At 40.3% G+C, this 12,688-nt stretch overlaps 1 protein-coding gene across 10 annotated transcripts in view; it reads left to right on the forward strand.

Moving 5' to 3' along the window:
* Positions 1-12,688, forward strand: part of TATDN1 (TatD DNase domain containing 1) — a 56,810-nt gene that overhangs the window by 22,067 nt on the left and 22,055 nt on the right. For 7 of the 10 annotated variants that reach the window (XM_015084743.3, XM_027063936.2, XM_053207997.1 and 4 more), the window contains 3 exons: positions 776-861; positions 953-993; positions 3,283-3,359. In XM_015084743.3, coding sequence (XP_014940229.1) covers positions 776-861; positions 953-993; positions 3,283-3,359 — 204 coding nt within the window. Of the gene's footprint in view, positions 1-20; positions 167-775; positions 862-952; positions 994-3,282; positions 3,360-12,688 lie in introns of those variants that run through there. The other 3 variants (XM_027063939.2, XM_027063941.2, XR_008292456.1) reach the window with 3 other exon arrangements.

Below are 12,688 nucleotides of genomic sequence, written 5' to 3' on the forward strand. Positions count from 1 at the left end.
AATAATTTCTTGTATAACAGCACATGGAAAACACGGAGCATAAAGCTTTGCCTGGCCTCTTGCTGGAGCGAATGGATTCCCACTGATGGTGCTCAGCCCGCTCTCCAGGCAAGAGGCTGGTGGTATATTCACCACCAACACATGCTGCAGGGAAGGGGTTCCACAGGTGACGGGAGGGTGTCTGCTTCATTTGCTGGGGTTTGGTGGAAAAGCTAGTTAAAAGTATATTTGAGGGAACAGCTCCCATCACTGTAGACTTAAACATTATAGCTCTTTAGTGATCAATAAAGTGCTGTCTAATTTACCTAGAAGTTATAATGGAAAGCTAACACATTAAAAAAAAAAATTTTATTTATCATTTTTGAGAAAGAGAAAGCACGTGAGTGGGAAAGGGGCAGACAGAGAGGGGGGGCTGGGGGGATAGAGGATCCGAAGCAGGCCTTGTGCTGACAGCAGAGAGCCTGATGCAGGGCTCGAACTCACAAACTGTGAGATCGTGACCTGGGCGGAAGCCGGATGCTTAACCAACTGAGCCACCCAGGGCCTCCACTAACAGACATTTTTTGAAAATGATTTTGTAATCCCAGAAAATGAAGTATCCCATTCAGGAAGATGTATGTGATAATTATCAATGCCTCTGGCTAAGCCAGCTGTATTTTAAACATCTGAGTTCACTACTTCTGTCCTGTAATCTCCTAGATAATAAAAGTCCTTTAAAAAAATTATTTTTGTTATGCTAAAATAAAATTAACGAAATATTTTTGGCATTATGCAGATATTTTGAAAAACAGTTTGAACTGGCAGAACAAACAAAATTACCAATGTTTCTTCACTGTCGGAACTCACATGCTGAATTTTTGGGTGAGTTAGAGCTAAAATCTCCTTTAGAATTAAAGAATTTTGCAGAAATTAGCAAAGTATTTGCCAAAAGTTGTTTGTTTTTAATTTACAGACATAATGAAAAGAAACAGAGATCGGTGTGTAGGTGGAGTGGTAAGTAGAAGAGTTTTTTTGTTTGTTTTTTAAAATTTTTTTTAACATTTATTTATTTTTGAGACAGAGACAGAGCATAAATGGGGGAGGGTCAGAGAGAGAGGGAGACACAGAATCCGAAACAGGCTCCAGGCTCTGAGCGGTCAGCACAGAGCCCGATGCGGGGCTTGAACTCACGGACCGCGAGATCGTGACCTGAGCTGAAGTCGGACGCTTAACTGACTGAGCCACCCAGGCGCCCCAAGAGTTGTTTTTAATTAAAGGATGCACAGAAGCTTCTTTGTTACTCCTGTCGGCTTCTAAAGGAATTCAGATATCATCAGTAAAGCTATTAAACTTCTTCCCTCTCTTGTTGAGGTACATAAATTTACTATTAAACCTATTGGCCAGATGTAATACAGACCTAAATCACACCGATTTAATTACATTTATTTTGTCCAAAGTACAAGAATGATAAAGAATTTGGCTCACAAGAAAACCCCATGAATTTACTCCTATATTTTAATAGATGGGTGACAATTCTTTTTCTCTGCCTCTTCCATCAGCATTCTTCAGTGTTCTTCAATTTAAATTCTGAGCAAAATATAAACTAATCTTAATATCTTGAAATATTTCAATATTCACCTCAGGTTTGCCTTCTCAATTTGTCAACTGTATTCACTTAGCACTCTGATTAGAGACTCCTGCTTTCTGGAATCTGCTTGTACTCTGTAAACACTTCTGTGTGGTCATTTCAACCAGTAGTCTTGAGACAGTTTCCATAAACATTATCTGCCCACCACTTAGCTCAGGTATCCATAGCAGTGTTCCTTAAATCTTTTTTCGATCATGGGCTCTTTGGAAAATCTGCCTCCAAAAAATGCTCAGATGTACAAATTTTCACCTGTAATTTTAGGAGATTCACTCGTCTCCGGCAAAAAGGCTGTTATCCAGGTATATAAAATCAATTATACTGCACCAACTAAAGAAAGAGGAAATGGCACTGAGCACTTACTGTTTGCCCACATACGCTGCTTTGATAGCTTCATCTGTATTCTGTCAGGTTTTTAGCCTCTGCTTCATGTCGTGTACTGCTGGTGATAATGTTTTCTATGTTGCTGTTGATATTACTGCACACGTTTTTATCTATAGTTTACTGACTCTAATTTATCCTTTAGGAACTGTACTTGGGAACTGAGAGAGGCTTAGAGGCTTTCATTAATGGGGGGATTAATGGCTCTACCTCTTTGCCCATTTGCTTCTCTTCTAAATAAGAAGTTACTTAGCAAATCCAAACCTAAACGTTTGATTTTATCAAAAAAAGAGATTGCCAAGGGGCGCCTGGCTGGCTCTGTCAGTAGAGTGCAACTCTTGATCTTGGGGCTTTAAGTTCAAGCCCCACATTGAGTGTAGAGATTACTTAAGAATAAAAGCTTTAAAAAAAAGATTGCCAAATAAAAAAAAACGAATTTTCTGCAATGGTTTATGAGGAGTTATGTTTAAAATTACTTTGATGTTAATGGAGGATATATTTTCTAGTCAGCTAGAGATGCTGAGAGGAGAATAAACCCTTTTGGGTAAACCCGTGTAATGCAGTTTTATTTTTCAGAAACATGTTATCCATAGTGGATTCTGACTCTGGATGCTGTAGTAACAGATTAATGACATTACTTGTTGGTGTATTTAAAGTGTAGCTTATTGTTTAGATTACATAGATGTATCCCAAGTATGAAAGACTGTGCTTTCTTCCTTACATCTTTGAAGGAGAACAACACCAGCTTCTTCCTTTTTGCCTACTGAGCTGATTCTTACCGTCTCACAGTTCAGTTTTGTAGTTACATTCTCGCAACTCTTTCTAGATCTGCTTAAAATTTCTTCTAAAAGTCATTTTCTAGAAAAAAGTATCCCCTAACATAATAAAAACTCAACATTTTAAGATTTATTTTACATGGTTTTGTCACATTTCTAACTTGTCTTCATGCTTTTGCCTAAGAGTGTGGCTCCCACGTCCATTCCCCATTCCTGAAGGTACTGCAGAGCCATCAGCACAGCCACAGAGAGAGTCTGGGCAGCCACGTCCCTCGTGCCTCACCTCTTTGGAGATGGTGACCCATTATAACTGTGAGATTCGAATTGAAAATAAAAATTGTAGGGGCCACCACATCTGAAACCCTCTGATCCAAAAAACAAAAACAAAAACAAAAACAACAAACCCCTATGCACCTATACTTTTCCTTAGAAAGTCTTATGTTATTTAGGATTTTTAAAGAAAGAGCGATTATTAAATAAAATTACACCTGTATGTTCTAGGTGCATTCATTTGATGGTACCAAGGAAGCAGCAGCTGCCTTGATGGACTTGGATCTCTATATAGGATTTAATGGTTGGTAGGTCCTTAAGTTTGTTTTATATTAAGTAGATTCCTTGTTTTACAGTGAATTGCTGATAAAGATTTAAATTTTTTATTTAAATGTATTTATCACCTGGATCTTGGCTTGTGGATTTCAGTAATTATACAAGAAATTAAACTACATTACTCCTGCAAGTTATAGGGATGCCTGCCTTACTTGGTGGGTGGAGCATGCGACTCTCGATCTTGGGGTGGTGAGTTCAAACCCCGTGTTGGGCATAGAGCCTACTTAAGTTAAAAAAAAAAAAGTTAAAGGTTATAAACTACTAACGCTGTATTACAATCATGGACAACAATTTTGTATTGAGATCAGCAGCTAGCTTTCTCTGGCAATGCCATTTATACTTAGGTCATTTTATCACTTTAAAGTATATGTGTTCGCAGCATTGTGCATGCAAGTGATGTCTGACGTGGGGAGAGTCCTACTATGACATCATTTTATGTATCTCTATAGGCCAGGAAACTCACAGAAGCTAAGGACACGGCATAAAGTACTCCTAGTGTGAGAACCAGTGTTCTCTGGCTCCACACTCAGCCTTTCTGCTGGTACAGCATACCAAGCCTCATAAACCCAACATAGTCAGCTAGCGCTGCTGGGTCCCTGGCTTTCCCTCTTCAGTGTTTCATTCCTTTAAAATGACCACACTTCTGATTACATGAGTTTTTGCTAACATATCCTCAGGAAAATAGAATCATGAAATTATTGGCTATGGAGTTCAGACTTATTTATATGTCCTCAATGCTGCTTCTCTATTTTAATGATTTAACTAATAAACCACTGTGAAAAGGCATGCATGAATAATGGACTAAATAGTAGTTCTAAAAAACTTACTGATACAGTCTCTACACCATGCTTTCTGAGTCAGCTTTTCCAGAGACCCCGCTTTGCTCTTTTTTTTTTAATTTTTTTTTAATCTTTATTTTTGAGAGACAGAGTGTGAGCAGGGGAGGAGCAGAAAGAGAGGGAGACACAGAATCCGAAGCAGGCTCCAGGCCCTGAGCTGTCAGCACAGAGCCCAACGCAGGGCTCGAACTCACGAACCGTGAGATCATGACCTGAGCCGAAGTCAGATGCTCAACCGAGCCACCCAGGCACCCCCTCCCCCCCACTTGGCTCTTTATCACCATATATCTAAATATTATGTATGTGATGTTGTCTCTTAATTCATTCCCTTTGTTTTCATTAAGTCGATGAGCATCTTAGTTCTTCCATCCGGGACTGCCCTGCCACCTGCATTATTTCCTCCACAGCCGTCACAGTGTGGCTATTGCAGAGTTTTTGGTTATATGCGTATTCAGTATTTTCATTGCAGTCTGTGTAAGTACTGTTGACTGCTGAACCACAAGATATACCACTTTTTTTATTTTCCTGGGGCAGCTTTCTTCCTTTCTCTTTACTTGGTTTTCTTCAACACTTGAAGCCTTCTCACACTTTCCAACAACTGTAAAGTGCCTTTATCTGTTCTTCTGCATGAGGACCCTGTCGAGATAATCTCGTTATCTAGATGATCTCTCCATTAGTTCCTGACCCTTTCTGCTTCGTTTTGAGTCCACGTCTGCTCCATGATAGAACTCTTATGTTTAGATCCCATGTATTCAGCTGTTTTGATGGAACACGTTTCAAAATGAATTTATTCTATTCTTGAAAGTTTGCCTGGATAGTTAAAGAAAACCAAAAACCCTTCCACTTGGTATTTTTCCTCGGCATAATATTCTGGACTAGAAATAATTTTCACGAGAATTTATAGGGCTCCATTTCTAGATTTAAAGTCAGCGGCTATTCTGTTTCCTAGTCCTTACCCCATGACCTACTATTTTCTCCCAGTGGAATATTTTAGTTCTTTACCTCTGGTATTGCCAGACTTCACAGAGGTGGCCGATAATTTGTGCACTTGCTGCTGGCCTATTCTGGCTAGAAGCTCATCTTTGTCAGTCCTGGGAAACTTTTTTTCTCTGTCTGTCTTTGGAGCTCCCAGGCTCATAATCTGATCTCAATATTTTCCCCTCTAATTTCTATCTCTAGTTTTTCCACCTACTTTCAGAAATATTTTTCAACCTCTTTGATGAAACTTCAGCTTCTGGTTTTAATCTCTGAAAGCTTTTTCCCCCTGCCATTCTCTGGAACTATGTACATTTGCAGATGCATCTTCTCGTCTCTCTAAAGACATGAATGATGAGTTATTTTCTGTTTGCCAGAGAATGCTTTTACTTCCTCTGAGCGCCTTTTTCCTCTTTTAGTCTCTGTCATGACTTCCTTCAAATGTCAGGAAATTCTTACTCTGTATATTTAAAAAGTTAAGAAACAAGCTCATTGGAATCTCTGTGGGGAGACAGCCTATCAACATGCAGGCCAGCTGACCTCGCCAGGGCATCTTCTCGGTGGGTTCTTTTTCTTCACAGAGGGATCCTCTGATCTCTGCTGGAAAAACAGGGTGGGGATTCATGAATGTACCTGTGTTCTGGAACAGAATGGGGTTGGAGAGAGGAACTCACCAGCCAGTCAGCATTCAGTCTCCATCTTCACCCCTGCAGTCCTCTGTGCTTCTTGTTCTCCTGTCCTGGCTCTGATTTAGCTTCTCCAGAGACTACACATACCCTCTCCTCCCTTCTCTCTCTCAGGCCAAGGGTGGGGGGCAGGAGTCATCTCTGCATCAGTTCGCTGGAAAATAATCTGAGAGTCCCCTCTTTTCTGTACCCCACATTTTAAAACAACCCCCACTCAGTCCCCTGCCTTATCCCAGCCTCAGTACCTGGGATCTTCAGTTCTTAGAACTTCCTTGGGTGAATTGGTTTGCTTGTCTTCAGTATCTCTCTCTGCAGGCACATGGCACTGAAGTCACTTTGCACATAAACAGGTCATTTATAATTTTAACATATACTTTCTGCTTTATAGTTTGTGACTAGGGGTTAGAAATACCCCTGGTTTCATCAAAAAATTTGTGGGTTTTTTTCCCTTATTTTGAAATGATTTTTAAGAGAAGGTAGAAGACCTTTATTTCACTAACTTGAACTGAGAGATTTCAAAACGGCCTTGAATTATAAAGATTTGGCATTAAGTTAATGACAAGATTTTTTCCTCCTCCATTAACTCAGAACTAATGTTAGTCATTTAATCAAAGTCAGTATTTCTGTTCTTGTTCTGAAATTCAGTTTATTGTAGTCTTAATCTGAGGCTCTGAGGTATGGTAATTTAATCTGACTATACTACCTGTGACATAAAGTCTTTGATTTCTAAGGATTAAATTCTAACATTTTCCCCCAAGAAAATGGGGAAGTTTCAGATTTGACTCCAGAATATGCAGCTGCTCTCCCTTAAATGGGAAACCTTATTAGAGATATAATCGACTTTGATTTTTTTTTAAATTTGCATCCAATAATTGGTTTTGATTGAAAAATATTTGTTCTGGTAGTATATATTTCTGTATGTAGATCACTTTTTACAAGCATGGAATTAATGTAGGAAAAGACTAAGATATGATCTCATGAAATTAAAACTATGTAAATAATTTCATAACTGGAAGTTTTAAATTTAGTACCCATATCAAACATATTTAGGAAATATTCATATTGATCAACTGTTAAGTTGGCTGAAAATAAGAATTTTGGTTTTTTCTAGAGGATATCATTAAAAGGCTGATATTTATGGCAAACTACACACATTTCCCTTTCACTCCTCTTAAAATCATTCTAAAGTAAAGCCCTACATACTCAAAATGGAGTATGGGCATCTATAAGGGCAAAGAAACAAGGCCAGAGTTTCTGGAACAGCCAGCTTAGACTTTATAAAGGGCCTCAGAGGAGATGGGAGCAAATTTAGCAGGCAGAAATCAGAGAGAGGGCTTTGGGTTTAGAATTAGTGACCAATAGGACCAAATTGGGGTGATTGATGGCCTTTATAGAGAAAGCTGTCACCCCTATATTTACTGCTATACGCAGAGTACAAGAGCAGCAAGCATTTCTACCAAAGGGAAAAATCTCTTCTCAAGAAAAATGAACAAACCAAATTGTGAGAGCCAGGACTTGGAATTCTTATGTTGATGCCAGAGGAAAGCATTTAGAGAAGCAATAGCCTAACCATTAGCTCCTTACCTTCTCACTCTTAGATGAAATTGCAGATCAATATTCCTAGTCCTGGGTGTCCCACAAGGAGCTTCCATTGAGCCCCCACTCAGAGGAGCACCTGGGTGGCTCAGTCAGTTGAGTGTCCAACTCTTGATTTTTGTCTCAGGTCACGATCTTGCGCTTCGTGAAATTGAGTCCCACATCGGGCTCTCTGTTGACAGCATGGAGCCTGCTTGAGATATTCTCTCTCTCTCTCTCTCTCTCTCTCCCTCCCTCCCCCCCCCCCCCCGTCTCTCTCTCTGCCCCTCTCCCCACCAAAATAAGTAAACTTTTTAAAAAGAGTCCCCATTCAGAACTATCAGTAAAACAGTCCTCTGTTTACACAAAAGCAGAGGAAACACAACACTGGAAACTCAAGCCTACTTAAATGTAAACTGATAATTAAGGACCACCAGATAAATGAGGTGCCTCAACAGAAGGAAAAAGACCAAATAGAAAAATTAACACCAGAGGAAACAATTTAGGAAAAAGAACTTTAAAAGAGACCTGATATAGTAAAGGCTGAAATGTAACATTCTGTCAGTCTGTCTGTAACAAGAGAAAGAACATAAAAGTAAGAATTCCTTAATGATTAAAAATGAATGTCAGTGTTAATACCACCATTGGGCTAAGCTAGGGAATCAACACATTCAACAGGAAGATACATATTTTTCCCCTCTACCAACTACCATTGGGTACCTAATAGTAGACATAGGGATTTTCTCTTCATACAAGTATTCTAGTGAATAAAGGGTTGATAGGATTCTATCAACATCTGCAACTCCTAGTAAACTAAGAGGTCTAAGCTTTGGGCATCTGTGGCTGCCTCATGTCACAAAAATATAACCAGATACCATGTGCTTCTAAATAGAAGATCATACCACCACCTATGAAGGTCTTGCCAAAAACATGAAGAAAAAAATCCAACCTGAATCTGGTCAAGACTCTGGATGGTATTCTTGACATCCTGTAAGAAACACAGCAGGCAAAATTTTCTTATTGTCGAGATGACCAGGGAACATCGTAGAGGAGGAGGATCCCACCTCCTCCCACAGACACACCCCAGGCAGCAACTACGTGAAATGCAAGTCATTTGGAAAATGACCTAATTAGCAGAACGACTCTTCCATGGGGAAAGAAAAAGCCACACTGAGAAAGCAAGAAGGAGCAGAGACGTGGTAGGGAACCAGTTACATGGTACGGCAACTTACAACCGAGAGGGATATCACAGGGGTAGAGGTCTTCCCTGAAGAGCAAGGGGATCGAACCCCATGTTGAGTGCCCCCACCCCCCACCTCAACTGCTCCAGAGATCTGTACCAGGCAGACAAGCCCCCGTAACATGTGGCTTTGATAACCATCAGGGCTTTATTCCAGCAGAGCCAGGGTGCCATTAAGAAACAGACTACTCTTACAGGACCAGCACACTCTATTACTAACTCTAAGATCCAGCAGAGAGGCAGCAGTTTGAAAAGTATCTGGATTATACAGGAATAGATTATTGGCTAATTTTAGGGTTTGTGCTGGAGGGGCAAGGATCTGTAGAAACTTTCTCCAGGACTGGTAGTGTAGCAGGTGCCATTTTTCTTGCCCTTCTCCAGCCTAGCTGGCCTGATGCTGATGAAAGCCAAGTCTGACCCTCTCCAACTAGCTTGCTAGCACCGCTCACCCTGCCTTGGCATTCCTTGTCTGAGCCACCCCACCCAACCTGCTAGTTCAGGCAGGTGCCCTTCTTAATCGGCACCTGCTCTGCCATACCCTGTGGTCAGCCTTGTTTGGGACTGGTGAACCCGCAAAGCAACCACTGCCCCACCACACCTTGGACAGCTCTGGCTGGGACTGCATCCCAGCCCCACCCAGCACGTCCCTGGGGTACTTGGTTCTGGTGACCTGGTGGGGTGGGTAGGATTATGCTGCTTGGCCCCACAGGACACTGCTACACAAGGCCACTGCTTGCAAGGCCGGGAGTCGTAACTGATGTAATGCAGAGAAAAGCAGAGTCAACAGAATGAGAAGACAAGAGTTTATTCTAAATGAAAGAACAAAAGAAAACCTCATAAAAAGAACTAAATAAAACCACAACAAGCAGTCTACCTGAGAGTTCAAAGTAATGGTTATAAAGATGCTCACTGAACTAGAAAGGGGTTGTATAAACTCAGAAAAAGAGAAAATATAAAAAAGAACCAATTAGAGATGAAGAATATAATAAATGAAGTGAAAAAGAATCTGCTACTACATTAGAGGATACAGCAGAATAGATCAGTGACTTGGAAGACAAGGTAGTGGAAACCATCCAAGCTGAACAGAAAAGGAATTTTTAAACATGAGGATTTTTAAAAATTTTTTTTTCAACGTTTTATTTATTTTTGGGACAGAGAGAGAGAGAGCATGAACGGGGGAGGGGCAGAGAGAGGGAGACACAGAATCGGAAACAGGCTCCAGGCTCTGAGCCATCAGCCCAGAGCCCGACGCGGGGCTCGAACTCCCGGACCGCGAGATCGTGACCTGGCTGAAGTCGGACGCCCAACCGACTGCGCCACCCAGGCGCCCCAAACATGAGGATTTTTAAAACATCAACTAGGAGAACATCAAGTATACTAATATTCATAGTATCAGAGTCCCAGAAGGAGAAGAGAGAGGCAGAAAATCTGAAGAAATAGCTGAAAATTTTCCTAATCGGGAAGGAAATAGATGTCCAGGAAGCACACAGAGCCCCAAACAAGATGAACCCAATGATGTCCACACTAAAGCACTTAGTAATAAAAAGGTCAAAAATTAACAAGAGAATCTTAAAAGCAGTAAGAGAAAAGCAACTGATTACATACAAGGGAACCCCCCTAATGCTATCAGGTGATTTTTTTTTTTTTATAGCAAAGACATTGAAGGCCTGAATAAAGTGGTGTCATGATATATTCAAAGGGCTGAAAGGAAAAAGCCTACAACCAAGAATACTGTGTCTGGCAGAGTTACTCAGAATTCAAGGAGAGAGGTTTTCTCAGACAAAACTTAAAAGAGAGTTCATCATCCCTAAATGGTCTTTGCAAGAAATGTTAAAGGCAATTCTTTAAGTAGATAAGAAAATGCCAACTAGAAGAAAATCATAAAGAGAAAACAGAAAATAAGTCTCTAGTAAAAGCAAACATACAATAGAGCAATCACTTGTAAGACTAATAGGACATTTAAAAGAAATAGTAAAATCAGTTATATTTCTAGTAATTACACAAAATAAAAATGTAAAATACGACACCATATACATAAAACTTGGGGAAAGAATAAAAATGTAGTGCTTTCAGTGTGCAAACTTAAACATCAACTGAAAATAGAGTGTTGTATATGAACCTCATGGTAACCACAAACTTAAAACCTATAATAGATACACAAAAAGTAAAGAAGAATCCAAGCAGAAGACTAAAGAAAGCCATCAAACCACAAGGGAAGAGAGCAAGAGGAAGAAACTACAAAAACAACCAGAAAACAGAAAAATGGTAATAAGCACATACCTGTCAATAATTATTTTAAATGTTAATTAAATACTCCAATCAAAAAACATAGGGTGACTGGGTTTAAAAAAAAAATTGCTGCCTACAAGAGATTCCCTTCAGATCTAAAGAAACAACACACAGACTGGGGTGTCTGGGTGGCTCAGTCAGTTGAGCAACCAACTTCAGCTTAGGTCATGATCTCACAGTTTGTAGGTTTGAGCCCCATGTCAGGCTGTGTGCTGACAGCTCAGAGCCTGGAGCCTGTTACGGATTCTGTGTCTCACTCTCTCTCTGCCCCTCACCTGCTCGTGCTCTCTCTCAAAAATAAATATTAAAAAAAAAAAAAGACACATGCATCCTGAAAGTGAAGGGAGGAAAATGATATTCCATGCAAATAGAAGCAAAAAAAAAAAAAAAACAAAAAACTGCACTAGCAACACTTAAAGGATACAGTATACTTAAAAAAATTTTAATGTTTACTTGTTTTGAGGGAGAGAGAGACAGAGTGCAAGCAGAAGAGGGGCAGAGAGAGAGGGAGACACAGAATCTGAAGACGGTTCCAAGCTCCGAGCTGTCAGCACAGAGCCCAACACAGGGCTTGCACTCAGGAACTGCAAGATCAGGACCTGAGGCAAAGTTGGACGCTTAGCCAACTGAGCCACCCAGGCTCCCCTGATACAGTATACTTTAAAACAAAGACTAACAAAACACAAAGAGGGCATTGCATAATGATAAAAGGATCAATCCAACAAGAGGATATAATGACTGTAAGTATCTATGCATCCAATAGGAACATCTAAATATATAAAGCAATTTATTAACAGACATAAAGGGAGAAATGAATAGTAATAATAGTAGAGGACTTTAACACCCCACTTACATCAATGCATAGATCATCCAACAGAAACGCAATAAGGAAACACTGACTTTGGACAACATAATAGATCAGATGCACTTAATGGATATACAGAATATTCCATCCAAAAACAGAACACACAAGTGCACACGGAACATTCTCCAGGATAGCTCACATGTGAGGCCACAAAACAAGTAAACTTAAGACTGAAGTCATATCCAGCATCTTTTCTGACTACAACAGTATGAAACTAGAAATCAATTACAGAGGGGTACCTGACTGGCTCAGACAGTACAGCATGTGATTTTTGATCTCAGGGTTGTGGGTTCAAGCCCCACACTGGTGTAGAAATTACTTTAAAAAATAAAATCTTTAAAAACATCAATTATGGGGGCACCTGGGTGGCTCAGTCGGTTGAGTGTCCGACTTCAGCTCAGGTCATGATCTCACGGTCCATGAGTTTGAGCCCTGTGCCGGGCTCTGTGCTGACGGCTCAGAGCCTGGAGCCTGCTTCAGATTCTGTGTCTCCTTCTCTCTCTGCCCCTCCCCTGCTCACACTCGGTCTCTCTCTCTCAAAAATAAACATTAAAAAAAATTTTTTTTAAAACATCAATTATGGGGAAAAAATGGGGGAAAAAACACATGGAAGCTAAACAACACGCTACTGAACTGGGTCGAGGAAATTAAAAAGATACCTTGAGACAAATGCAAATGGAAAAACAACAGTTCAAAATATTTGGGATGCAGCAGAAGCAGTTCTAAAAGGGAAGTTTAGAGGGCCACCTGGGTGGCTCAGTCAGTTAAGCGTCCACCTCTAGATTTCAACTCAGGTCATGATCTCACAATTGGTGAGTTCAAGCCCCGTGTC

The sequence above is a fragment of the Acinonyx jubatus genome, chromosome F2 (assembly GCF_027475565.1).
Source record: "Acinonyx jubatus isolate Ajub_Pintada_27869175 chromosome F2, VMU_Ajub_asm_v1.0, whole genome shotgun sequence".
Lineage (NCBI taxonomy): Eukaryota > Metazoa > Chordata > Mammalia > Carnivora > Felidae > Acinonyx > Acinonyx jubatus.